The 27,849-nt window shown below is 48.2% G+C and overlaps 1 protein-coding gene across 9 annotated transcripts; it reads right to left on the reverse strand.

Moving 5' to 3' along the window:
* PARP16 (poly(ADP-ribose) polymerase family member 16) lies at positions 1-27,766 on the reverse strand. Of its 9 annotated transcripts, none has more exons than XM_079769456.1 (8): positions 27,741-27,766; positions 26,794-26,986; positions 13,319-13,456; positions 10,100-10,306; positions 5,800-5,971; positions 3,817-3,958; positions 1,685-1,766; positions 1-943 (listed from the first exon to the last, which is right to left on the reverse strand). In XM_079769456.1, exons 2-8 carry the CDS (start codon positions 26,965-26,967, stop codon positions 866-868), a joined length of 993 nt encoding a protein of 330 aa, XP_079625582.1. In that variant the 5' UTR covers positions 26,968-26,986; positions 27,741-27,766; the 3' UTR covers positions 1-865. The 9 variants fall into 9 exon arrangements, with proteins under 9 accessions (XP_079625582.1, XP_079625578.1, XP_079625581.1 ...); XM_079769452.1 differs by lacking the exon at positions 27,741-27,766 and adding an exon at positions 27,572-27,620; XM_079769455.1 differs by lacking the exon at positions 27,741-27,766 and adding an exon at positions 27,524-27,584.
* Positions 27,767-27,849: the final 83 nt, after the last annotated feature.

Here is a 27,849-nt window from a genome sequence, read left to right on the forward strand (position 1 = left end):
GCTATGAGACCCACAGTCTGAAACCAGTCTGCCTAGTTCAACTCCCAGCTCTGCCACTTCCTAGCCAAGTAACCTTGGGCAAGCTATTTAAACTCTCTGGGATTTCAATTTTCTATCAGTCGTGAGAATTAAAGAAATCATACATAAGGCACACTGCAGTGCTACATGTGTCACTTCCACACTTCCAGGCCAGGTTAAGACGTTTTGTCAAGTATTTCCCAAAACTCTTTTTTATAATAACACCATATAATGTCAACCTCTCTGCTGAGAGTGTCCACCTGCCCATCTTGCCAGACTGTCAGTCGATGAGGACAGGGACTTTTGGCCTTGGTCCTGCCCTATTTCTAGTGCCTGGCACACAGTAGGTGCTCATATTTAGTATATCAATACCTACCAGATGATATATCCTGATGATATATGCTTTCCAGCAAACAGCCACTTCAGACAAGGAAGGAAAAAGAGGGTAAGATTTTGAGCAAAAGGGCATACAAGGCAGACAGGCTGAGGCTGAAAGCCGTCACAAAGGCGACCTGGTAATTAGGAAAATACCTTTATTATTTTTGAAATGTTCCAATATTCAATGTAAAAACCATGATAGTGGCTTCTTCACTTCACAAATTATAGAAAATTACTTTCCCCGTTCCTTACAGAAACCTCTCCCCCCATCCCCACCAATAAGACAGGGCTCCATTATGGCTGAAGCAGGGCAGGGAGGAGGGGCAGAGAACACGGCAAGTAGAACCAAGGCTCTCTGGGCAGCCAGAGGCTTTTCCTGCCCCGGCTGAGTCCCAAAGACCGGTGACCCCTCCGAGGGAGGCTCAGTCCACGCGTATCCGAGTCTCGAAGGCTGAGAGTGGCAGAGGGCCTACGGCGTGGCACTTGCGGCTGGCAGGGCCACAATCAAGGCAGCTTCGTGAGCACGAGATAGGAGGCAGGCCTGCAGCTATAATTAGCAGTTAGCAATTTTTAGAAAAAGACACTTGAGTTGCTCACTGTTAGGTTTGTATTTTTTAATCAGATCTCTGATTCTTTCCTTTCTCATCCACGGTCGGGCACGGGGTTACAGCTGCAGCAGAATGCTGTTTGTTGATTTGAGAAAACTGAAAATGTTTTGTACTTACAAAGGTGGATGGAATTCAAAAACCGATCCCCACCGATTTTTATGAGAAACATGACTATTCCTCTTGAGTGTCTCAAGTCAAAACAAGGCAACCGCCTAGTGATTTATCGTCCCCACTACGCATTTTCCGCCTTCCAGAAGGCATTAGAGAAAGGGCCAACGTCCGCCAGGAGCGATTGTAAACATACCACTGACAGCTTGGACACTTTGTTTTCAAATGCAGCAGGACTTTTTCCTTTGGCCCTGATGGAAAAGCCAACTCCCTAGGGCTGCTTAGGCCGGAGCAGACAGGAGGGCTCCCCAAAACCTATGAGTGAGGGCCCAGTGGTCCCCATTGGCCGGAGTGTGGCTGGAGCATCATCAAAGGCAATCGATACATTTATGGCATATGGACATTGTCCTGTGGTCCCCAACTGGCCCCCAGGCTCAGCCTGGCTGGATGTGGGGCATGGGAGGTACAAAACAAGGCACGTGGTTGAGGTGGTCCCCACACCAGGCCCAGAAAGATTATCTCTTCGCACGATTCCAAAAGTGTTGGAAAGTGGAGGAGTTGATGACACTCACTATGAGCAGCAGCAGCAGGTACAGGAATATCATGACCGTAAACCAATGGCTGGAAAACCAGGACAGCTGGCTTGAAGCCCTGCTTAAAAGGGAAAAAAGAGTGATGTTGGCAAAATGAGAAAAACATTTTTTTTAAGTGTATGCAACAACTTCTGGCTCCAAGATGAAATGATGAATTTCATCCTCTGAGTGAGCCATGAAATGAAGCTTCGTGCGTTCTCCTTTGCTCGAGAAATCTGAGGCTGTTTGCCCTGGCACTGACACGCCTTTCACCAGAACATGTTCTAAATGTACAAGGACAGCTATGCAGTGAGCTCATCCTGAGCTTCTCTTTTATAGCTGCTCCTCTTGAACCTCCTATGCCCCATCGTTCCTTAGGCAGGACTTTGGTATCTAAAAGAATGACCTCGTTCAAGGTGTCTGCCCAGATGGCAGCAGGTGGCAGGTTATTTAGCAAAAGCCGTTTCACTTTTAGACACCTACAGTTATCAGTCTGTGCTGGGGAAATCCTCTTTGGCCCGCTGGGAGATGATCTAAACTGTCCAAGTGTGCACTAAAGAAACATTCCAGGGAGAAGTGGGAAGGAATGGAATTTTCAAATACAAAGAGCCAGATGATTTTAAACCAAAGGATAATGTCCACCAGACTCAGGAATGCTATACAAATTTCCCAGATTTGAGGGGAAAAGGGTTTTTTCCTGATTTACGAAATCCTGAAGCATGGAAACCACTGATATGTACAACAGGGGTGCGAAGTATTAAGTGATCCCCTTCCTGTCTTACTTGCTCACCTGCTGCTCATCCTCATGAAAAGCTAGACCCCAACAATACAGCAAGACCTCGACCCTGGAGAACCCTGTACACACACCACCACCACCACCACCATCACATTGCTGAGATGGGATAAGGCATCTACCATGGCTTTTAGAAGTCAGAAGGCCTCATCTGCCATTGGGTTCAACACTTTCACTTTAAAGATGAAGATGGCCCGGCCCACATGGCTCAGTGGCTGAGCATCGACCTATGAACCAGGAGGTCATGGTTAGATTCCCAGTCAGGGCACACGCCTGGGTTGCGGGCTCGATCCCCAGTAGGGGGCGTGCAGGAGGCAGCTGATCAATGATTCTCATCATTGATGCTTCAATCTCTCTCTCCTGCCCCCTTCCTCTCTGAAATCAATAAAAATGTATTTTTTAAAAATATATATTTTATTGATTTTTTACAGAGAGGAAAAGAGAGGGATAGAGAGTTAGAAACATCGATGAGAGAGAAACATCGATCAGCTGCCTCTTGCACACCCCCTACTGGGGATGTGCCCGCAACCAAGGTACATGCCCTTTACCGGAATCGAACCCGGGACCCTTCAGTCCGCAGGCCGACGCTCTATCCACTGAGCCAAACCGGCTTCAGCAAAAAATGTATTTTTTTTTAAATAAAGATGAAGTATCTCAGGTCCAGAGAGAAGATGGTGGTTCAACAGCCACCATGGAAAGTGACTGAGCTGGGCAGCGCCCAATCCCAGCCACCACCCTGCCTCTCAGCTTAATCTAGTCAATGGGTTTCAGAGTGAAACCAGGAGCTTAGGGCTGAGGGGCCCCATGGTCTGGGGCAGCCAATCTGGCTTCATCCAGTCCCTCATGTCACTTGTGTCTACGAATCTCTTTGTCTTCTTCACTAGAATATACAGTCCTCAAAGGGCCAGGACATCTTTTTTTAAAAATATATTTTTATTCATTTCAGAGAGAAAGGGGAAGAGAGAGAGAGAGAGAGAGAGAGAGAGAGAGAGAGAGAGAGATCAGTGATGAGAGAGAATCATTGATCAGCTGCCTCCTGCATGCCCCCCATTGGCGATCGAGCCCAAAACCCAGGCATGTGCCCTGACCAAGAATCGAACTATGACCTTCTGGTTCATAGGTCGATGCTCAACCAATGAGCCATGCCAGACGGGCCAGGACCACATCTTACACAACCTTATCCTCCCTCCTCACCATGTCTAGCACAGTGCTTTATATACTTTACACATAGCGGAGGCCTAAAGCTGGAGGAAAGGGGGTGCTGGTAACAAAGGACCCAGCACTTTGAAGGCAGCCCTTAGTTGTCCTCGGGGGCACAGGCAAGGACCGTCCTTCTTACCTCTTGGCCTGCTTCTGTGAGTACACCAGCAGGTACTTCACTCGCAGGAGCTGGTTGTTGGTGACCACAAAGTACTTTGGAGGGATGTCTCCCCCTTCACTGTGCTTGATTCTTGCTCTCCTTCGATCTATCTCCTTGGAATCTGAATGAGGAAAGTAAAGCACCAGTTTATTGGGGGTGGGGCAAGGGATACAATAACAAAAGCAGCAAATTATGAATATAAATGGGTCAAGCCTCCTGGTCTTTGGAATGGAGAAGCCCCAACAGGCTGAGGAATAGGTGTGTGTGTGTGTGTGTGTGTGTGTGTGTGAATAAAAAAACAGGAGAATCAGCGGGTCAGTGTGGTTGAGCGTCAACCTATGAACCAGGAGGCCATGGTTTGATTCCTGGTCAGGGCACATGCCTGGGTTGCAGGCTCTATCACCAGTATGGGGCATTCAAGAGGCAGGCGATCAATGATTCTTTCTCATCATTGATGTTTCTATCTCTCTCCCCCTCTCTGAAATCAATAAAAATATATTTTTAAAAACACACATGAGCCAAAACCGGTTTGGCTCAGTGGATAGAGCGTCGGCCTGCGGACTGAAAGGTCCCGGGTTCGATTCCGGTCTAGGGCATGTACCTTGGTTGCGGGCACATCCCCAGTAGGGGGTGTGCAGGAGGCAGCTGATCGATGTTTCTCTCTCATCGATGTTTCTAACTCTCTATCTCTCTCCCTTCCTCTCTGTAAAAAAACAATAAAATATATTAAATAAAAAAAACCACACACAGGAAAATCAACAGAGAGACAAATAGGATAAGTAGGAAAATAAAAGAGATACGAGGTGAGGGAAACTTGGCTGAACAAGGAAAGCAGAGAAAAGCAGCAGATTGATGTTCAAAACAAAAAAATAATCTGGGACGAGGAACAGGACTTGATCTGAGACATGTCTCTTAGCAGGCATGTTAAATTAGCCATTCTGGATTCGAGCTTCTTAGAACACATCTTCTACTCTTTGTACCAAGGCTTGTTTAAACAAACAAACAGAAACAAAACTTTTAATACCACGAAAATCTTTAGCAATTTAAAAAAAGCCAAAGCTGTGTGACAGCAGACGTTGCAAGGTTTTGTTTTGATGTTTAATGTCACGGTTTGCAAACTTCCTAAGAATTATAAATGCAAATATTCATGCTGTCTGGTTTAAGAGGGTGGCGTCGGACCTGGGCCCGTTTCTCGGTTCCAGTTGTTTTACATTAGAGGCCAGGAACAGTTTCCTCAATTTTCCTTTTCTCTTTGGAACCAACAGGCCAGTTTTGGAGACCAGAATGGCAGTTCTGTGACTTTTCTGCCTTTGCAGGCAAACAGCAGGGGGTACCGGGCAAACAATCTGAGGGACACATTAGGGAAGTAGACAGGCGGACAGCGAGTCGTCTGCTTCCTGGAAGCCTGGGATTTACTGTCCATGGCCTCAGTTGCCTCTCACATCCTCCAAGGGCTCCAGCACTCACAAGAGCATCCTGGAGGGACAGGTCTAAACACACGTACTTAGCTTCAATTTGGCAAATATTTACTGAACATCAAGTACGAACCAGGCTCCCTACTGACACCAGGTGCCCAGGACTGACTGAGTCCCACTTCCTGCCCTCAGGAGCCCACACCCTGGCCTCGCACACTCACTTTCAGCTATCACATCTCACTTCCTCCCCAAAGCTTTCTCTGAGCATTGGAACCCACCGATGGCTCCGTCGTCTGATCTGCCCGGTGGATCCCCTCACCTGGCACTCTCTACCTACCACCTGATAGTAAGTGACATCTTTTCTACTGTGCGTTCAATACCATAAAGACACTGCTCACTGTGTGAAGGCAGGCCCTTGCCCTGCATTGCCCTGCACTCAGCCCATCCCTTAGCATGCAATGGGTACCCCGCCCAACAGTTGTGCCAACAGCAAGAGCCTACTCACCCTGAGGCCTGCAGCCTAGGTCTGGGCCAAGTGCTCACTCACCTTTCTTCTTGGTTTGGCACTTGACATCTGGATGGTCTATGACCTCACACACAGCCACGCAGCTGAGGATGGGGCCCAGGAGGCTGCGCTGCCACCCGTAGCCATGGGGGCTATAAAGGAGGGCCAGGCTCAAGTCACTGGTGAGGTAGGTCCCTTCCCCGAACAAGGACGTCTAGAATGGCAGAGCCCACCAGAAAAGAAACAAGGCTGGGTAAGTATAAAATGGAACAGCAAAGCAACACAAGTCTTTCTTCAACAGAATTGTAAACCCAGAATTTTCAAGCCTTTTTTTTTTTCCCCCCCAGTGAAAGGCATAAACTCAAATAATCCTATGACATCATTATGGGGTTAACACTAAACACATTCCTATCTGACGACAGGTTGACTGTAGATATACCTGACTAGCCTGGCAAACTAGTAGTTACTGTGGTCAAGGTTGAGTGAGAAAATCATAAATATTAAAAGTCCAGCCCTACCTGGTTTGGCTCAGTGGATAGAGCGTTGGCCTGTGGACTGAAGGGTCCCAGGTTCAATTCCCGTCAAGGGCATGTACCTTGGTTGCGGGCACATCCCCAGTAGGGGGTGTGCAGGAGGCAGCTGATCTGTTTCTCTCTCATTGATGTTTCTAACTCTCTATCCCTCTCCCTTCCTCTCTGTAAAAAATCAATAAAATAAATAAATAAATAAAGTCCAGCCTAGCGGGTGTGGCTCAGTGGTTGAGTGTCAACCTATGAACCAGGAGGTCACAGTTCAATTCTGGTCAGTGTGGGGCATGCAGGAGGCAGTCAATTGATGATTCTTTCTCATCACTGATGTTTCTCTCTCTCTCTCTCCCTCTCCCTTCCACTCTGAAATCAATAAAAATATATATATTTTAATTAACAGGTATTTAAAAAAAAAAGAGTCCAAACAGACCCGAGTTTAAATTCTGCCTATGCCTCCAACAAGCTGGCCAGTTATAAAAATTCTCTGGCTGGGGGGGTGGGAGTGGCCGGGGAGTGGTCAATGGGGTAAAAAGGAGACATATGTAATACTTTAAACAATAAAGAATTTAGCCGAAACCGGTTTGGCTCAGTGGATAGAGCGTCGGCCTGCGGACTCAAGGGTCCCAGGTTCGATTCTGGTCAAGGGCATGTGCCTTGGTTGCGGGCACATCCCCAGTGGGGGGTGTGCAAGAGGCAGCTGATTGATGTTTCTCTCTCATCGATGTTTCTAACTCTCTATCCCTCTCTCTTCCTCTCTGTAAAAAATCAATAAAATATATTTTTAAAAAAACAATAAAGAATTTAAAATAAATAAACAGCCCTAGCTAGTTTGGCTCAATGGATAGAGCGTCAGCCTGAGGACTGAAAGGTCCCAGGTTTGATTGTGGCCAAGGGCACATGCCTGGGTTGCAGGCTCAATCCCCAGTAGGGGGTGTGCAAGAGGCAGCCAATCAATGATTCTCTCTCATCATTGATGTTTCTAGCTCCCTCTTCCTTCCTCTCTTAAAAAAAAAAAAAAAAAAAAAAAAATCAATAAAAAATATATTTAAAAATAAATAAAATAAACAAACTAAGTCTCTGTGTCTCAGTTTCTACATTTATAAAATGGTGATAATAGTGTCTCCTTCATAAGTTCATGGATGAGGATTCAGGGAGATAATGTATATAAAGCATCGATCAGGACTCCTGGCACATGAGAGGAGTGGGCACTCCAGCACAGGATCTTATGTGGTAGTATATGTAGTAATTCCTGCTACATGAATGCATTAGCATGGTTACACTGATGGGCTGCCAGAAGCAAAATCATACTCGTATGTACTAGGAGGGGGATCGCACCTGAAGGGGGCAGTAATCTGAGTCACTACTTAGAAAAGAAATGAATCCCTCAGACCAGAAACTATAAGTGAATGAAGAAGCCTACAGGAGGGTTGGGGTAAGTTTTACGCTTTGTATTGGTGTTGACCTAGAAAATGTCCAAAAATCTAGAAGGCAGCTCCCTGGTGGTAGTGCTAACTTGGTGCCCTCCGTGAGGAAGCATGCCAGGTGAGAGACAAGGATCTCTGGTTAAATACCTCCAGGGGAGCCTACAGAAGGCATAGCAGACAAATCCTTGCCCATGGTAGACATCAATAATCAACCGTGATGGCCAACATAAAAATATCAGTGATGGTACTCATTCACACTGGCTCAGAATCCTTCTCAACACAACTTCCAGGTAGCTGCTACCCAGAGCAGCTGCTATTCTGGGGCCACAGCATCAGTATCACAAGACAACGAGTGGACTCTAACAGCACACCGAACATCCTGTGCTTGGGAACTGAGAAATGTCTTGTTTGGTGGCACCAGACTTCCACAATTCTAAGCCAATTAAGTGACGCTTAGGGGATATGAAACAAGCCTTTGGCCTTTGGAAAGCCCCTTGCTGGGTTAGGCAGAGTTCCCATGTCTTAAAAGCCTACACAGACCTCTCCAAGGATACTGGATGTCCTCTGATCTGACCCCACATCCATTCTCCCCGATGCCTGTATATATACACCCTTCTAGACTCGGGAACCTCGAGCATGGCTGCAGTGAGCAGAAGAGTGGGAGACTTGGGGTATCTCTACCATGAGAACAATCTCACAGCTTCAACTGGCAGACGTCTCACTGAAAATCCAGACAGGAGAGGCAAGAGCAGACACTTTAGCAAAGGATTCTGATGAGATGCTGCTAAGCAGCAAAATCCCTGGGGGACTGAAGTGAAGGTCTGGTGTACAGACTGTAATCTGCAGGCAACTTCAGGCTTGCTCTGCTGTGGGGGGAGGCCCGGGATTCCAGTAGCCTGGCCGAAATAATCAGCTGAAAGCCAGTGTAAACAAGCCCGTCATCCTCGACGAAACCTAACTGCACGAGTTGCTAATCTGCTGCAGCACTGCTGGGAAGTCTCTCCCGCCTCTCGGCTGCATCAGCCACAGCTCAGCCTGCGGCTCGGGGAGCCAGCCCCTCAGACGTGGCAGGTGCTGCATGACCGGAGGAAAGGCTGCAGCACAGCTACTACCCAAACTCTTAGAAAAGCAGTGTCCTCGGTGCTTAGCACAGAAAGAGCCTTTGCATGCATCAACTGTTCCAATCCTCTCAGCACACCAGAAGGTGGGTGGCGGTGCCCTATGGCACAGAGGAGGACACCGAGGCTCAGAGCGTTTAAATCCATCTGCACAGGCTACAGAGCCGCTAAGGTGGCCTTTTTGGCTCCTGTCTGTACTCTCCTCCTGCACGTCCCAGAGAGGCAAAAAAAATGCCGGCAAAGCCCTAGCTGGTGTGGCTCAGTTCGTTGACCATCATTCCGTGCACTGAAAGGTTGCCAGTTTCACTCCCAGTAGGGCACATGCCCGGGTTGCGGGCTCAATCCCCAATAGGAGGTAGCTAATCAACGCTGTGCTCTCACATTGACGTTTCTCTCTGTAAAAATCAATTTTAAAAAGATTTTTTTTTTAAATGTGACCTCTGTGGTTGAGCGTCGACCTACGAACCGGGAGGTCACGGTTTGATTCCCAGTCGGGGCACATGCCTGGGTTGTGGGCTCAATCCCCAGTGTGGGTCATGCAGGAGCCAGCCAACCAATGGTTCTCTCTTATCATTGATGTTTCTCTCTCTCTCTCTCTCTCTTCCTCCCTCCCTCCCTCCCTCCCTCCCTCTCCCTTCCTCTCTGAAATCAATATATATTTCTCTTTTTTTAAATGTGCCATGGAGAAGGGGTTGTTGACACTGTTTTGACTCTTTAAAAAGAGAGGACACTAAAGAGAGGAAGCAAACTCAAGGAGGGAGGGAAAGGACCTCTCCTTGGCACATCCCCCAACTTCTCCAAGGGCAGACTGTGTTGGAGTGACCCCTAGAGCAGTGTTTCTCAAACTTCAAAATACAAAGCGATCACCTGGGGAGCTGGTTAAAGTGTGATTCCTCATCAGGTGGCCTGGGGTGGGCCCTGAGATTCTACTTGTCCAACGAGCTCCCAGGTGATGTGGTACCACTGGTCCAGGAACCATGCTGCGTGGTGAGGGTTGACCACACACTGGGATCACCTGGTGAGCTGACTCCCAGGGATGCTTCTCAAACTGTCATCAGTATAGGAATCACCTGGAGATCTTGTTAATATGCAGGTTCTGATTCAGAAGGTCCAAGTGGGCCCAGGATTCTGCATTTTCACAGGCTCCCAGCTGCTGCTGGTCTGTGGACCACACTTTGAGTGGCAAGGACTTAGGGAACCTACCCCTTCCCACCCCTTACCCGCTGACCCACCAACCCCTCCCCCCCCAAATGTCAGCAGGCTTGGGCCCCACCTTGTTCAGGTGGCAGTGCAGGCCATTGTGGAGGATGGAATGGAAGTTTTCTAGGCGGCTCCCATGGAAGGCGTAGATTAGGTCTCGTTCTCCTTTGGTCTCATAAAATTTGGCATTCGCTGGGTCGGAGTACTCGATTTCAAATAGGAAGTCCGGCACAGGGACAGGAGTGTGAGGGGCACCAGTCAGCTTTTGGATCTTTTCAAACTTGAAAACATGAAGGGAGTTGAAATTTTATTCGGGAAGCTGGTAAATGTGCTGCCAAAATGGCCTCCTAAAGCCTTGGGCTTAAAGTCTAATGGACTCTGTTCTTGAGAACAACTGGTTTCATGAGAATTAAGACATCAATTTATAAATAAGCTCAGAGCTCCCAGCTCAACACTGCCTTCCTCTGATGTTTTTCTCCTACAACAGGCTGAGAAGTAGGCATTGTTCCTTCTAACTAAAGATCACTCTTAATTTTCATAACTTTCACATCTATTTCCTATATTCCATCTTTACAATAATCTCAGGAGGTAGAAAGGTGTGATAAATGGCAAAAATGGCCACATATTTTTCCTCCCACCCCTCTGCAATGTGACTTTGCAGGTGGAATTCCACCAAGATTCCATCAAGAGATGGACACTATTTCACTGCCCCTTGAATTTGGACTTGGCCATGCGACTTGCCAATGGGACCTTGGCAAATATGTGGCAAGCAGAGGCTTGAACAAGCCCTGCTAGCCTGTAGGAGGATGAGTGCCCCATAGAGGAAGGCCCAACCACAGCAGCCATCCCAGCTGAAGCCCCAGACATGTAAGTGAGGCCACCCTAGATCACCCAGCCCCAGGTGAGCCAGCCCCACCCAGAAGGACCACCCGACCAACCCACAGAATCATGAGAAATAATCAGTGTTGTTTTAAGCCACTAGGTTTTTGGGGGATGGTTTGTTATGAGGCAAAAAACCTAACTGATACAAAAGGGTGAGCTATTTCCCAAGGGGCAACAATCCTCTTTAGGGCAGAAACCACACATTTCAGTGATTTCCAAACAATAAGTCACAGTCTATGGAGAAGGCGGAATTTTCTCTGGGTTGTGATTAAATAAGAAAAATTAGGGCAGCCCTGGTCGATAGCTCAGCTGGTTAGAGCATCATCCTGAGACACCAAGGTTGCAGATTCAATCCTCAGACAGGGCACATATAAGAATAAATCATCCACCTGGCATGGCTTAGTGGCTGAGTGACGACCTATGAACTAGAAGGTCATGGTTCAATTCCCGTTCAGGACACGTGCCCTTGTTGTGGGCTTGATCCCCATTGGGGGGTGTGCAGGAGGCAGCCGATCAATGATTCTCTCTCATCATTGATGTTTCTATTTCTCTCTCCCTTCCTCTCTGAAATCAATAAAAATAATTTTTTAAAAAGAATAAACCAATGAATGCATAAATAAGTGGAACAACAAATCAATGTTTCTCTCTCTCTCCCCCCCCCCCCCTCTCTCCATCCTCTTTCCAAAATCAATCAATAAAATTTTTAAAGAGAAAATGTAGGTCAATGTAATAGATATATATTTATATATATTTTATACACACACACACACACACACACACACACACACACACACACATTGCTGTAAGGTCCACGATCCTTTCCCTGCACTGCTCTCTATTCTAAGGTCAGGACCACCCTCCTTTTTTGTGTTAAAACACCCTTTTATAAAATGATGATACATGAAAAAAAAAAAAAGAAAAAAAAATAAATAAATAAAAAATGATGATACATGGTAGGCTAATGTCCTTGCTTGGGTCAATAAAAAGCTGATATAATCCTGGATGCCAACACTCCATATTTTAATGGAAGTTAACTGGTCCATAAAACAAAGTCAAGGAGCTATTATCTTATCTGCTTTACTTGCAGCAATATCTAGTAGGTGCCTGATGCCCCTATGAGGAATAAATAAATCTCCATTTAACATATGACAAAAGTAAAACCCAGGGATCATCTAAGAGTTATCAGTCCAGCCTGGACCCGAATATCTCCCACTGACTCCCACTCCAGGGCTCTTTATGTTACTTTCCCTCCCAACATAGATGGATGATCCTAAACACCAGAATCCAAGACATCAAATTCTATGCCACTTAAGGATTTCCGTCTTTAGCAGGAGCTTATAAAACGGAATGCAATTAAGTTAAAATTGATTAAGTGAAGAACAGAACAGATAAACCCCTGCTGCCTCTCAGAGAAAAGAGCACCTGATTGCAGATCTGCCATCCCACACTCTGGTCCTTGCTATCCCAGTGTGTCCCTGGGAGATCCGGCCAGGCAAGGACACCAAATTATGGAACATCTGGTCTATGCCAAAAATGATACTGGAGTGACACACATTCTGTTATAGCTCCCCTCTGAGGTACCTATTAATATTCTCAACTTACAAATGGAAAAATTATGGGTGGAAGTAGAATTCAATTTTTTAAAATTAATTTTTACAGAGAGAAGAAGGGAGAGGGAGAGAGAGAAAGAAACATTAATGATGAGAGAGAATCATCAATTGGCTGCCTCCTGCACACCCCCTTCTGGGGCTTGAGCCCACAACCCAGGCATGTGCCCTGACCAGGAATCGAATCAGCGACCTCTTGGTGCATGGATCAACACTCAACCACTGAGCCATACCGGCCAGGCATGGTGGAAGTGGAATTTAAACCCAGAGCATGAGGTTTTACAATATTTCAGGCTCTGCCTTACTGTTTCCTAACACCTGGGTTAGGCCCATGTTTCTTAAGGTGTGGTCAAGGGTTCGCCCTTATCAGAATTACCTGGGCTGCTTGTGATACCCAACATTACAGAGCCCTTAGCATGTGCCCTTACACATTATTCTAAGTGTGACAATCCATTCAATTCTCAACGCCATTTCCCTGATGGAAGCATCCTATTTGTATCCCCATTTTATGAGACTGACACGCTACCTACTGCGCTAATGAGGCACCTCGAATCCCCATTTGATAGATGAGGAAACTGAGGTACTGAAATGTACCAAGAAACCTGCTCAAGGTCACACATTTAGCAGGAGGAAGAACACAGCTTTGCATTGCCAGTGTGCAAGTTCCTGGGCTCCACTTCAGACACAGAATCAGAATCTCTGGGGGCAAGGTGCAGGAATCTGCATTTGCAATAAGCTGCCTGGGTTATCTGGTGCACAAGGAGGTCCCTAGGAACCTGTGATCCTACAGATCAACGTCTCACCTCTGACTTCCCTGCACTGTGGACTGTCAGGACCTTTGAGGATAAAATCCAGCTCAGCAGGTCCCAGGCCCGTTTGTCTTTATCTTCAGAGGACTGGAGAAGCTCTTTCAGGTTGGGTAACTTGCTGGCATCTGCAAGCTGAAGTGAGGAAAACCTCCATTAGTAAGGATCCTAGGCAAAATGAGAACCAGGAGCCCTCTAGCGGTAAGACAGCAACCTGCACTTCTTTCAGGTCATGAGTTTCCTAAGAGGAGGGGACATGGGCAGGTCTATGATCCCCTTTCCAAAGAATATCCAACTCCAAGTGCTCCAAACACTGCAAGGTTTTGTAACTCATTTGGTACAAAACCCGACCTGAACTGATGTGAGGATCGTTTAATCTCTATGTATCCCACTTCATGCTACATTTTGCTGTAGGAATATCCATTCTGATTATGAGATGCCACCTGGCCTGGGAGGCGTTATCAAATACATGATATATACGCGGGTGGGTAAAGGGTTAGCAAAGCATGAGAAAATGACCTGCAGTTAATTTCCTGTCAGCCTGTTCCCCTGGACACTGGGCAACAACATACATAACCAGGCAAGGCTGCTTATGGTAAAAATCACCCAGAATAGTAAGCTGCACCTACAATGGGAGAAACTGCAAGTCGGGACCCATGGTTTGAGGTTTCCCTGAAAGCGGTGACTTTCTGTGAGGCCCTGGCAGCTACGTCTACGGCGTTCTTACAAGAGAGACCAGTCTCTGTAAACATGGGGCCTCATTAGGCCAAAGCAGTTCCTACACCCACCCGACATGAATCTCTTTTTACACATGAGCGGTCACCCTCAGGACAAAGACTAGATCCTGGAACTCTGTGTGGACTGCTCCAAGGACTTCCGTAGAAACAGAACCCCTGCTGTACGTGGCAACCCGTCCTAGGGCCTTCTGGTTTAGGCTGGTGCCCGTGCGGCCCACCATAGATGCCAGTTTATCAGTGTGTTTTTTCCATTTACAACCACTGACGATTTTTTTTTCACTACATTACCATTTCACTACATTGTACCATTACACTACATTATTGCCTTTGTAAAACTGGGTAGAATCTGAATTCTGAAACACATTGGTGCCAGGTTTTCTGTTAAGGGACTGGGGATCTGGACTAACAGATATAGCTACAAGGTAACTGTAGCTTTTGCTCAGAAATTATGACTAGAAGCCAAATCTCCCTAGATGGTTTTTTAAAACATCACCGTACACTGGGGCCATCTGTGAACATGCCCTGGGTTGCACCACCTCCAAACTTTGCTCACTCAGTCCCCTGGAATGCCCCTTCCCCTACTTCTACCAACCCAGACACCCCTTTCTCCACACCCCTAGAGCCCTCATCCCCTCTTCTCTCTCCCCCGTGAGGCCAGGATTCCTAGAGGCCAGGGACAGTCATGTGTTTTTCTAACCTTCCTCTTTCCTGCACATAGGGAAAAAGCAGACAGATCTGGGTTTGAATCTCTGCTCCTTTTTTTTTTAAGAATAGTTTACTGATTTTTAGAGAGGAAGGGAGAAGAGATACATCAGTGTGAGAGTGTAACATCCATCAACTGCCTCCTGCACGCCACTTCCTCACTCCCCAGCCCCCCTCCCCAGGGTGTCCTTAAACAAAGCACTGGACCTGGCTGAGCCTCAATCTTCTCTCTAACATGGGACGCCCACTATCTCCATATGAGGTTGACAGGAAGATTAAAGAAAGTAACAGAATATCAGGGCCTGGTGTATATATGTTCATTTCTTTTCTTTTTTTTTTTTTTCTTCTTATTTATATTTCTCCCTGACAACACTCCCAAATACATTTTTATTGGGGATGTACCTGGTGCTTCATGAATATCAGTGTGTTTTTTCCATTTACAACCACTGACGGTTTTTTTTTTTCACTCTGTACTTGAGGTCTCTGGGCTTTGTTCTATAGGCAATACAGAGCCACGAAGGGTACTTGACGCTGTGTTGCAAATGGTGCTGCTGCCTGCCCAGTCCAAAGGGCACCTCCCAGCATCCTGTGACCTCACCTGTCCTGCTTTTCCACTCCTGGTCCACACTTGTTATCCCAAATCCAGAGCTGAGTCTTCTCTCTCACAATCACTGTCCCCATCACTCCTATTCTCAAATTCCACCTGTGAGCCGCAGCCCTTGCCAACAGTCCAGACCTGGGTACAGAGAGCCCTACAAAACGACAGTCAGCTAAGCCAGGTCAGTCTGGGGAAGGGGAAGAGACTGCTCCCAGCTCCGAGATCAACCCCAGCCTCGCCTGAGCGCCCTCGGGGACAGCCCTCTTTCAGGGCTAGGCCCTCCCACTTCTGCCTGCCCTGTAGGTCCTGCTGGGTTCCTCTCTTTGCCCTCCCCCCAACCCCCACCCCGCTATTTAACCCTTAACTGGCCTTCCTCAGGTCCTATTTCACTTTTCAGGCTACTCTGAAAAATAAATCTGCTCCAACAAATTAACAAGATTCTTTTTCTTCTTGTGACCAAAACCTGTCTGCATTTTAGCAGTGCCTTTTGGGGACCAGGAACACAAATAGGCCTGTCCCATAAAATACAGCCTGCCCAGTTGAATTTGAATTTCAGATAAATAACAAAATAAGACTTTTACTAGAAGGATAACCCATGCAATAATTACAGCATACTTCACGCTTTAAAAATTATGTGTTGCTCTAGGGGAAATGATGAACAACATAGACTGATGAACAACAACAGAACCAGAAACAAGGAGGCATCGATCGGACTATCGAGCCTCAGAGGGAGGATAGGGGAGGGTGGGGGGAGGGGGGAGAGATCAACCAAAGGTCTTGTGTGCATGCATATGAGCCTAACCAATGATTAAGTTCAACAGGGGGTTGGGGCATCCATGGGGAGGGGTGTGGGATGGGAATGGGGGGGATGAGGACAAATATGTGACACCTTAATCAATAAAGAAATTTAAAAAATAAAAATAAAAATTATGTGTTGCTTCTCTGAAATTCAAATTTAAATAGGTGGCCTATATTGCTTTTTGCTAATCTGGCAACTCTGTCCTTCACGAGGCCCTTGGGAATCTGTTCTGGCTTCTCTGCCTAACAGTACCTCCTGAAACCTGCTTCTCACCTGCTCCCCCTACACCATTCCTCAAGTGCCCTCTGTCTTTCCTTCTCTTGCTTCTGCAGCTGCCCTGCATGAGAGTCTGTCTACTCAGTCTTCAAGGTCAGCCTAAAGTCACTGGCCCTGACCCTGACCTCTCCCAACCTCTAGGCTCCCCTGTGCTCTATGCTAGGCCAGGGGTCACTGTTCAACACAGCCCTCAATTGGTACTTGACTCTCTCCACACGTGTTATCCCAAAGCCACAGCTGAGTCTTCTCTGGGGCCACATCAAGTCTGGCTGGGCAAATGCTTCCTGAGGGCCAACTCCATCGTAGGTATTCTGGAGCCAGCAGTCAGCTAGAAGCTGGCCCGGAGATCAGGGCAAGATGGTAAAAGCTAACATTTATTGAGGCCGCATCACATGCCAGGCACTGGGCTAAATGCTGTACACACGGCATCTCATTTTATCCTCACAACAACCTGTTTGAAAGGGGAGGAAACTGGGGCTTGGAGAGGTTAAGCCCCTTCCCTAGGGTCTTGCAGCTCTTCAGGAGCAGGGCCATGAAGCCAGGCAGCCTGACTCTGGGGTCTGTTCTCTGGGATTCTCTCCTACCAATGGAGAAATTTATAATGGACTAAATATCTTAACCCCAAGGAGCAATTCCCACAGAGCTTTAAGAAGCTGCTTGGGACGCCAATCCCGTATGTTCCTGGAGTCTCCCACCCCCACATAATAAATCAAGACAGCTACCAGCTGTGCCGAGGCCCTGTAGGTAAGGAGAAAGATGTGTGTCCGGTGAAGTATGAAGCAGGGTCAGGAGACACAAAACCCTCCATAGAGACAAACATTACCAACCACTGTTCGTGGCAGTGGAAGGCATTTACCAATAACTGGATTGAGGAGAGTAAGTGTTCAGGAGGAAGGCAGGCATTTCTGGGGGGTGGGGAAGAAGGCAGAGGGAAGGGTATACATACAGGTCAGGTAGGAGAGGAATGGGACCTGGCGTAAAGGGGAGGATTCTGAGAGGCTGAGAGAGAGAGCACTCCCAGTGGGAAGAGCTTAGCAGAGAGGCAGTGACGTGAACAGCAGCCTAGTCCCAAAATATGGTCCCAGGCTCAAATGCCCCCAGAGCCAGAGGGGGAAAATGAGTAAGGGGAGAGTCTAAGAAACCGGTGTTGAACAGTGACCCCTGGCCTAGCACAGGGCCCAGCCACCAAACTCCCGTACCAGCTGGTTTCTGCCCAAGCAGTGGCGTCTCAAATATTTTTTCATTTTTAAAAGAAATGAGCAAGCTGCATTTTTTTAACTTCCCAATTTCTAAAAGGCTAAAGAACAGCCTGTCATCCCACAGAACATATGTTCGCAGCCTCTACTCTGGGTAACAGGAAGGATTCAGGTGAAGAAGTGGCTCAGGGAACCTGAGCAAGGCCTGAGTGCTGGGCAGTGCTGGGCAGTCCAAGGTTTGGGAAAGGAAGTTTCTCAAGAAAGAGGTGGTTTGCGTGACAGAAGCCAAGGGCAGGAACCAGCAGGGGGAAAGCAGAGAAGAGACAGGACTGGAAGGAGACAATTCAACCTCCCGCTTTGAGTCAGGAGGTGACAGTACATCCCAGTGGACACTTTGCAACCACCCAGGTCACGTTCTCCTGGGGAGGAGGCACAGGAACCTAGTTACAGAAGTTGCCACAGGTGCTTCTTATCACCAGGCTTAGATGATAAGCAATGCTGTCCTGGAAGGGCTGGCAGCAGGAAAGAGAGAACATCTGCAAAAAAATCCTTGTGGTTCAGTTGGTTGAGCATTGTCCTGTGCCCCGAAAGGTTGCTGTTTGATTCCCGGTCAGAACGCATACCTGGGTTGTGGGTTCAGTCCCCGGTTGGAGCACATACAGAAGGCAACCGATATCTCGCTCTTGCTCTCATGTCCTCAGGTGAGGATTAAAAAAATAATAATAATAAAATCCTTGTCTAGGAAGATGCCGGAGGTCATAATTACTAGATGTGGGTGGAGGTGCTGGAAGGAAATGAACCAAAGGTACAGCCAAGGTCACCAGCCGCAGGACCAAAGTGACACCCGTAACAGTGGGGTGGGAGGGACGGATGGAGCCGATAGGCTGCCAGGATGAGGCTGGAGAGGCAGACTCTGCAGTTACATACGGGTGCACCTGGCTTTGCCCAAACCTAAGGTATGAAAATACAGTCACTATGCCCTAGCCAGTTTGGCTCAGTGGATAGAGCGTCGGCCTGCAGACTGAAGGGTCCCAGGTTCGATTCCAGCCAAGGGCACATGACCGGGTTGTGGGCTCGATCCCCAGTAGGGGGCGTGCAGGAGGCAGCTGATCAATGATTCTCTCTCATCATTGATGTTTCTCTCTATCCTTCTCCCTTCCTCTCTGAAATCAATAAAGAAATATATTTTTTAAAAAAAGAAAAAGGAAATACAGAGTCACTAAAACAGACTGGGGTGAGAGTCTACTTTATAGGAGAACTCTTCACAAAAGAAGTCATCATGGGGACCCTTTCCAGGAGTCCCCACCCTGGCTACACGCCAGCAACACCTGGGAGCTGGAGAGTGGTCTGCTCCCAACACATACACTGATTACCTGATAGGAAGATTAAATGGGAAGATTAAATGAGTTCCACAAAGAAACAGCTCAGAACAGTGCCCAGCAAGTGGTAGGGGCTATTAGCATTGAATAAGTGTTAGGGACTATACTATTATTATTAATCAAATGTCCCTTTCTACTGCTCACCAATCTGCAGAGGAAAGGCATACATGTCTGGGATGGTTGAGAAGGGAGGAGGTGGTTTCTACTGGAAAGATAAATCCCACCCCTGGATCCTCCACATCACCATCCCGTAGGCTGAGGAATCCTTCTAGCCACACACTCTCCGCCAGTCACATCACATCATATCTATGCCAGTATCAATATCTTGTCATATCTGTATATTCTACTTGTCTCTTCAGATATCATCTTTGAGAACAGGGAAATAAAAAAGGTAATCTGAGAGACTGAGAACTTTAACTTGAAATACCAAGTATGTACCTACATTGATACTTATTGATTGGACTAAATCTAATTGTTATCATTTCCTCACTACCAGTAGCTGGGTGCTCATGAAAATGATCAAATCAATTAATAGGAAAAATTTTAAACTATACATTTTCTGCAAATATAAACAAACAAGTCCCACTGCCCAGGCTCCACCTCAGATCAATTAAAAACAGAATCTCTAAGGGTGGGGCCCAGACAGAAGTATTTTTTAAAGCTTTCCAGTGTGAGCCAAGGTTGAGAGCCTTGTAAAGAATAATCTCCCTGCATTACCACCATTTGTCCACCATCCAGAGCTGAGGGGTCAGTGCCGACATGTACACATAAGGAACTGGTGGACATTGATATTGGGTCTCAAAAGAACTGTTGGTCCAGAAAGAAACTCACTACAGACTGATTCATTTGCCTGTCAGCATAACTATTATTACTCATCTCACATTCAGTTCATATAAGTATATCTCTAGTGACACATGATCTGGCTCATCTAGGGGAAATGATGAACAACATAGACTGATGAACAAGAACAGAACCAGAAACAAGGAGACATCGATCGGACTATCGAGCCTCAGAGGGAGGATAGGGGAGGGTGGGGGGAGCGGGGAGAGATCAACCAAAGGACTTGTGTGCATGCATATGAGCCTAACCAATGGTTAAGTTCAACAGGGGGTTGGGGCATCCGTGGGGAGGGGTGTGGGATGGGAATGGGGGGATGAGGACAAATATGTGACACCTTAATCAATAAAGAAATTAAAAAAAAAAAAGAATAATCTCCCTCAGCCAATGTCAATTCCATTTCTAACCTGGAAATAAGCATCAAAAGCCTTCATTAGAAAGTTCTGTTAGCCTTTGAGGCAGCAATTTCACCTTTCAGAATTTACCTCAAGAAAATAACTAGATATATAAAGAAGAAAAAAAAAGAAAAGAACCAGAGATATAAACAGTAATTATGTGGAAGGATGTTTATCATAGTATCCTATATAACAAAACCCTAATATGCAAATCGACCGAATGGCGGAACGACCGGTCACTATGACACACACTCACCACCAGGGGGCAGACGCTCAATGCAGGAGCTGCCCCCGGGTGGTCAGTGCGCTCCCACAGGGGGAGTGCTGCTCGGCCAGAAGCCCTGAGCTGGGCTCACGGCTGGCGAACGTAACGGCTGTGGTGGGAGCCTCTCCCGCCTCCACAGCAGTCGGATATCCCCTGAGGGCTCCTGGACTGCGAGAGGGTGCAGGCTGGGCTGAAGGACCCTTCTGAGTGCACGAATTTCATGCACTAGGCCTCTAGTCCTCTCTAATAAAATGGTAATATGCAAATTAACCATCACTCCGCTACACAAGCCACGCCCACCAGCCAAGCCACGCCCACCAGCCAATCAGGGCGAGTATGCAAATTAACCCCAATCCAAGATGGCTACAGCCACAGAGAGCAAGGTTTCCCAGGTAACAGAGGAAGCCAAGCTTTCCATAGCCGTTGCAGGCCTAAGCCTCCACTCAAGCTACAAAGTTTCAATTATAGAAGGTAAACAAATTCAAACAGATGGCGGCAGAATGGAACTTGAGAGAGCAGGCCAGGGTTGCTGGTGGCAACAGGAAAAGCAAAGCTTTCCGCACACCCTGGCTGGGCCCACCCGCTTAAGGCTACAAAGTTTTAATTGTAGAAGGTGAATTAACTGCCACAGAAATGGCTGCCGCCCCAGGCTACAAAGTTTCAATTGTAGAAGGAAAATAAATTCCAGATACCAGGGCCTCCCCTTGGGTTGCCAGGGGGCGTGGCCGGCCTGCAAACCACCACTGGCCCCTCGCTCAGGCTGCCCCACACCCCAAGGGAACCCCCACCCTTATCTGTGACACCCTTCAGGGCAAACCAACTGGCCCCCACCCCTGTACCAGGCCTCTATCCTATCTAATAAAAGAATAATATACAGATTGATCATCACTGCAACACACAATATAGCTGCCCCCATGTGGTCAAAGATCCTGCCCCCATGTGGACACAAGATGGCCACTACAAGATGGCCAGCAGGAGAGGGCAGTTGGGAGGCACCCGGCCTGCAAGGGAGGGCAGTTGTGAGGGACCAGGCCTGCAAGGGAGGGCAGTTGAGAGGGACCAGGCTTAAAAGGGAGGGCAGTTGGAGGTGATCAACCCTGCAGGAGAGGGCAGTTAGAGGTGACCAGGCTGGCAGAGGAGGGAAGTTGGGGGCAAACAGGCTGGCAGGGGAGCAGTTAAGCATCAACCAGGCTGGCAGCGGAGTGGTTAGGGGGTGATCAGGCTGGCAGGCAGAAGCGGTTAGGGGCAATCAGGAAGGCAGGCAGGCAAGCAGTTGGGAGCCAGCAGTCCTGGATTGTGAGAGGGATGTCCCAGATTGGAGAGGGTACAGGCTGGGCTGAGGGACAACCCCCCGCCATGCACGAATTTCGTGCACCGGGCTTCTAGTTATTTATAAAAGCAAATGTATAATATTGTGAAGGAACCAGAAGAAGAACTCCTAACTGCTGGGGGTAAAAGCACAGAGTAAGATGAGGTTCCAACTGTGTCTTAAAGGATGAGGGAAAGTTTGCTTGGACAACAAGGGGGGTTATACGGGGCAGCAGGGAGGAGCAGGCCTGCCCTGAGGTTAGGACAGAGAGGAGCTTATTCATGTCTTTAACCCAGACATTGGGGAGTCAGCTGTTTTAGAGAGAGCAAGCCAAAGACCAGAACCAGGAGAGCCAGTACAGCCTCCCACCCCCACTCCCAAATGGTGGATGGGAATAGGGCAGGCTAGATGCAAATGCTTCTCAGACTTGTTAAAACTGCAGATCCTGCCCTGGCCAGGTAGCCCAGTTGGTTAGAGTGTCACCCCCTTATGTCAAGGTTGTGGGTTTGATCTCCAGTCAGGGCATATATAAGAAGCAACCAGTGAATGAATAAATAAGTGGAACAACAAAGCGATGTTCCTCTCTCTCTCTTTCTAAAATCAATTAGAAAAATTGATTTTTAAAAATGCCAATTAAAAAAAAATCATATACTAACTGGGTAGGTCTGAGAGGGGAACCTGGCATTCTGCATTTCTAACAAGCTCCCAGGGGATGCTGCTACTGATCCTCAACCCCACTTTCAAGTGTAAGGGCCCGGAATTAAAATAAAGGAGCTGCCCTAGCCAGTTTGGCTCGGTGGATAAAGCATCAGCCTGTGGACCAAAAGGCCCCCGGTTCGATTCTGGCCAAGGGCACGTACCTTGGTTGCAGGCTCCTCCCCGGCCCAGGCCCTGGTCAGGGCATGTACAGAAGGCAACCAATCGCTGTGTTTCTCTCATATTGATGTTTCTCTCTGTCTTTCTCTCTTTCTTCCACTCTCTCCCTAAAAATCAATGGAAAAATATCCTCAGGTGAGGATGAACAAAATATATATATATAAAGGAGCCATTACCACCCACCTCCCACCCCCAGAAAAGGTCTGCAGACTAATGGAGAACCAGGGCATGGGGCTCCTAGGGGGAAAAAACAAACATGAAGTTTGAGGGTCACTGGTCAGGGCTACAGGACATCCCAAGAATGCTACAGATTCTCTGACCAATAAGGGCTCAGCCAACCCTTGTTCAAGGAACAAGAGCAGAAACGCTTCACCTGGGCAATCACACACACCCAATTAGATTCCTCAAACATCTGATAAGCACCTCCCAGGCCAGGCACTGGGAATACAAAGACCTCCCGGTGTAAAGCTGAAGTGTTGCCTCAGAATAAAAATATCCTCAAAACTAGGCACCTGAGAGATGATTTGGGGCTTTAGATGGAGAAAATTAATTTAACATGGTTAAATATGATAAACTGTTTCACATTACTTCCAAATGCTTTTAGCTAAACAAATAAAAATGATAGATTTTTTTTTTAATACGGAGATGCTTTATTTTGTTGTTTTTAATCCTCACCCAAGGATATTTTTCCATTGATTTTTTTTTTTTTTTTTTGAGAGAGAGAGTGGAAAGGAGGAGGAGAGACAGAGAGAAAGAAACATGGATGTCACTCACATCAATTGGTTGCCTCCCACACGTGCCCCGATCAGAGGGTGGGTCTGCGATGCAGCCTTGACCGGAGGTATGTGCCCTTGACCAGAATCAAACCCTGGACCTTCAGTCCACAGGCTGATGCTCCATCTACTGAGCCAAACCACTACAGCAAAATACAAGTTTTTTAACAGCCCACACCTTCCTTCTTCAGGTAACCACAAAATGACCCAGAAGAAGGAATCCAGACCTCATTCCCTTTTCTTTCAAAGTTAATCACTGACTCAGATACAGGTCCCGATGCCAAATTCTCCACATTTTCTTCTGTAACTCATGTAAACTGTGGCAAAAGGAAACCTGAAGTGTGTTTATCTAAGAACATGTGCATGCTCTCAGAGGTCATACCAGGTCCCGCCTGGTGAGCTGCCTTCTCTTGGGTAACTGCTCCTTAGAGCCATGCCTACAGACAGCCAAGACTCTGTCTGGCCTGGACCAGTTTCCTTAAGGTGCGCAATAAGGAAAATGGCAACAGAATGGGCTGGTAAGAATCTGCCTGTGTATCTCCAGGGGCACCATGAGCCCCATGAGAGGGACAGTCTGTCCCTCCAGAGGTGACTATTTGGGGCTATCTGAAGTCTCCTAAGGCAGTGGTCGGCAAACTGTGGCTCGAGAGCCACATGCGGCTCAGGCCCCTTGAGTGTGGCTCTTCCACAAAATACCACGTGCGGGCGCGCACATACAGTGCGATTGAAACTTCGTGGCCCATGCGCACACGTCGGTTTTCGGCTCTCAAAAGAAATTTCAATCGTTGTACTGTTGATATTTGGCTCTGTTGACTAATGAGTTTGCCGACCACTGTCCTAAGGGATTATAGGTATGGAAGCAAGGTGTGCCCTATCGGGAGGGACGTGAGATAGTGTGAGCTCTATCAAGGGCACTTTAACTTGATTGATATCATTTGAATTTTTTATAACAAGAATATATTACTTGCATAATTAAAAAAATGTAAAGCATAAACAAATCGAAACAGTTCCAAAGCTCCCTTTGCATTTATCCCATATTCATCAAACAAACCTAATTCTGCTTGCCAGTAAGCCCTTCCAGCAGGAAGAGAAGGTGCTGAGCATGCTAATCAACTTGGATGCTTCTTGGTAAAAGTTAATGAAGTGCACTGTGGGGCACCATCTCATAGGGTGTGGTCCCTCAGACACCTATCTCTTCTCCTGAACAGATCCCTCTCTCCCCCTACCACCACAAGGCTCTTTCAGAAATGCATCCTGGCCCAGCTGGTGTGGCTCAGTGGTTGAGTGTCGACCCAGGAACCAACAGGTCTTGGGTTCGATTCCTGGTCAGGGCACATGTCCATGTTGCGGGCTCAATCCCCAGTAGGGCTGTCCAGCAGGCAGCCAATTGATGATGTTCCTCTCTCTCATTGATGTTTCTATCTCTCTATCCCTCTCCCGTCCTCTCTCTAAAAACCAATAAAAACATAATTAAAAAAAAAGAAAGAAATGCATCATGGATCTCACCAATGCTTCCCCAACTAAAGATAAAATCTATACATCTTGGCAGGACATGCCAAGCCCTGCATGCACTGGCTGGCCTCACCTTTTCCTGCTCCCCACAACAGCCACATGCCGGTGAGCTCCTGGTTTTCTGCCTGTCCTGCTACTCCTCCTAGAATAGACCTTTCCTCCCCTCTGCTCCCTGAAATCCTCCATGTCCCCCAGGGAGTCAGCATGGTCTCAGCTACTGCTCTTTGTTGGTGTTCCCTGACCCCAGCTCAGTGCCAAGGACTGGGGTCCCTGCTCTGGGCGTCCTCTCATATACACAGGCATACCTCCTTTGATGCACTTCACAGATACTGCGTTCTTTACAAATTGAAGGCAAGACCCTCCACCAGCAAAAAGGTTACAACTCACTTTATTACAGTGCTCTGGAACTGAACCTGCAAAATCTCCGAGGCGTGCCTGCATAGGGCTTACCCCACGGTACAGCTGACCACACTGGTTAACCTGCGTCCTAGGCACCTGGCCCACAGCAAGTGCTCCGTTAAAATCTATCGACAAAATAAAGGTATGCCATCCCCAAGGCTCTGATATTACAAACTCACAAAACTGAACATCTCAATTTGCAGAACAAACTGTGGGGAAAGTTAGTTGGCTATCTCCCTGAACCTGAAACACCTGTGTCCGATGGCCTAGGCCTGGATGCTCTCCACACATCCCTAGCCTGGATTTCAACGGAACATGTGGGAGGCAGGAGACTGGGCCTTTGTCCTTTTACGTCCCGAAAGTGAAAGCAAAGTGGGAACCCAACCCTGACCACCTCATCAGACACAATTCTAAACACCTCCTTAAATCTGTTCATGTGGTTCATAACATTAAGTGATGTTCAAATGTTGAACTCATTTTGCATTCCTGGAATAAACCCAACCTGTTAATGAGGAATTGTTCTTTTTAGACATTACTGGATTCAGGAACCTAATATTTTATAGAGGATTTCTACATTTATACTCAGGAGTGACACTGGCTTATAATGTTCTTTTCTTGTATCATTCTCTTCAGATGTAGGATCAAGATTATACTAGCCTCTTTTACAATATTTGGAAGAATTTGTACACAATTGGAATTACTTATTGCCTCAGTGATTGGTAGAACTCACCAAGGAAACCTGCTACGCCTGGAATTTTCTTTGAGTGAATTTACTTAATTCAGTGTCTTTAATGATTATAGACTATTTCAATTTTCTATTTCTTATAGAATCAATTTTGGAAAATTATATTTTTATAGGCAATCCCAAACATTTGAATTACAAAAATAACTGGTATCTGGAATGCATGCCGACCCTAAAGTGAACTCTGCAAGAAGTTAAGTGCCTTGTGAATCATCAAAGAAACAACAGCTCACATGTGTACTGTATGTTACAATTTATAAGAGCACTGCCCATATATTACCTCATCTGAAGATCAAGATATGGGGGTGGCTTTGGTTACTTTTGGTGGCTGTGTATTTGCAAAGGGATGAGTAACTTCCATTTGGCTGAGTCCGGTGATTCAGATCAACACCCATTTGCTGGCCACACTAGGAAATCTTGTGGAGGCCTAACTGCTGAATTCCTCACTTCACTCCTGGAAGTCACTGGTCACTAACAAGAGGAAGCAGCCACAAAATGCCTTGGGAGTGTCCACATTAGGCTTGGGGAGTGTTCTTAGCTCATTGAAACCCTCCCCAAGGCCGGGCTGGAAATGAAGTCTAGGGGCTGTCATGTTTACTAACCTGGGTCCACAGGACACGTGGCCTGGGAAACAGTGGACAGCGCGGGGGAGTGGGGGGAGGAGGAAGCACACTCACCAGGGCCTCAAAGTCCTTGCAGTCGTGGCGGGCATAGGACGCGGGGAAAGGCCGCAGCGCGGAGTCCCGCTTGTAGCTCTGCAGGGCCGAAGTGAACAGACTGCACCGCAGATCCGCCGCCAGCGTGTCGCGGGCCGCCGCTTCCCTGGCGGCCGCCCAGCCTGCGGGCTGCATCCTGGGGGCGGCGCGCGGCCTGCGGGGAGACGCGGCGGTTCAGGAGCAAAGGCTGAGCCTGCGGTCAGGGCCGGGGACAAAGGGCCAGAGGGGACTGGGGTTCCAGGCCTGGGGTGGAGCTGGGCAGGACGACAGGGGTGAGGACGTGCTAACGAGTGTCTCCTGCGGGGGTCTTGGCCGGAGCGCTCGCTGCCCAGGGAGACGGGCCGGTCGAGGAGAGGGACAGGTCAGCGCGGCGGGGGCTGGGAAGGGCTGGAGATAATGGGCCTTGGGGGTGGGGGGCAGGTCCCAGCCCCGGGGAGGGTCTATGACATGGGATGAGCCCACAACGGCGGAAACGTGCTGACCCGTGCCCTCCGCAGGGGCGTGGGGCTGGGGGCACACCCAGCGGTACCGCGGGCAGCGACCCCTCCCCGCGCGGCACAAGGCTCGGCGCCGCCCGTGCCTTCCTGTCCCGCCTCCGGCCGGGCGCCGCCGAAGCCCCGCGCTCGCCCGGCTGCCCTCGGCGCCGCCTGCATTCTGCCAGCGGTCCAGTCCGCTCACCGAGCCCGCTCACCGAGCCCTGCCCGCCGGAGGGGCTCGGCGCCCCGCGCACTCGGCCTACCTCCCCTCCCGGCGCCGCGCTCCCCCAGCCGCTCCGCGCTCCGCCCAGCCCCGCCGCGGCCCGCCCCTTCCCCGCCCGCCCCGCCCAGGTGCGGGGTGTGCCCGCCCACCGCGAGCCCCGCGGTCCCCAGCTGCCAGGTGTGGGCCCCTGGCCCCGCGGAGACACCCACGCTGCTGCGTGCCATTCTCACAGAAGCCGGGACTGGCAACGGACCCAGGCGCCCTTTGGACCCGCCCTTGGACTTGCCTTTGTCACAGCTCCGTGGGCTGTGACTAGTC

Source organism: Cnephaeus nilssonii (genome assembly GCF_951640355.1).
Source record: "Cnephaeus nilssonii genome assembly, chromosome: 4".
NCBI classification, from domain to species: domain Eukaryota; kingdom Metazoa; phylum Chordata; class Mammalia; order Chiroptera; family Vespertilionidae; genus Cnephaeus; species Cnephaeus nilssonii.

Bases quoted from the DNA above. Each gene is read 5' to 3' on its own strand.
- PARP16 (XM_079769456.1), bottom strand. From the start codon at position 26,967: ATGCAGCCCGCAGGCTGGGCGGCCGCCAGGGAAGCGGCGGCCCGCGAC. The intron at 13,457-26,793 runs GTGAGTGTGCTT...TCCTCACTTCAG, and splicing joins GCAAGGACTTTGAGGCCCTG to CTTGCAGATGCCAGCAAGTT. The intron at 1,767-3,816 runs GTAAGAAGGACG...TTCCCTTTTAAG, and splicing joins TCACAGAAGCAGGCCAAGAG to CAGGGCTTCAAGCCAGCTGT.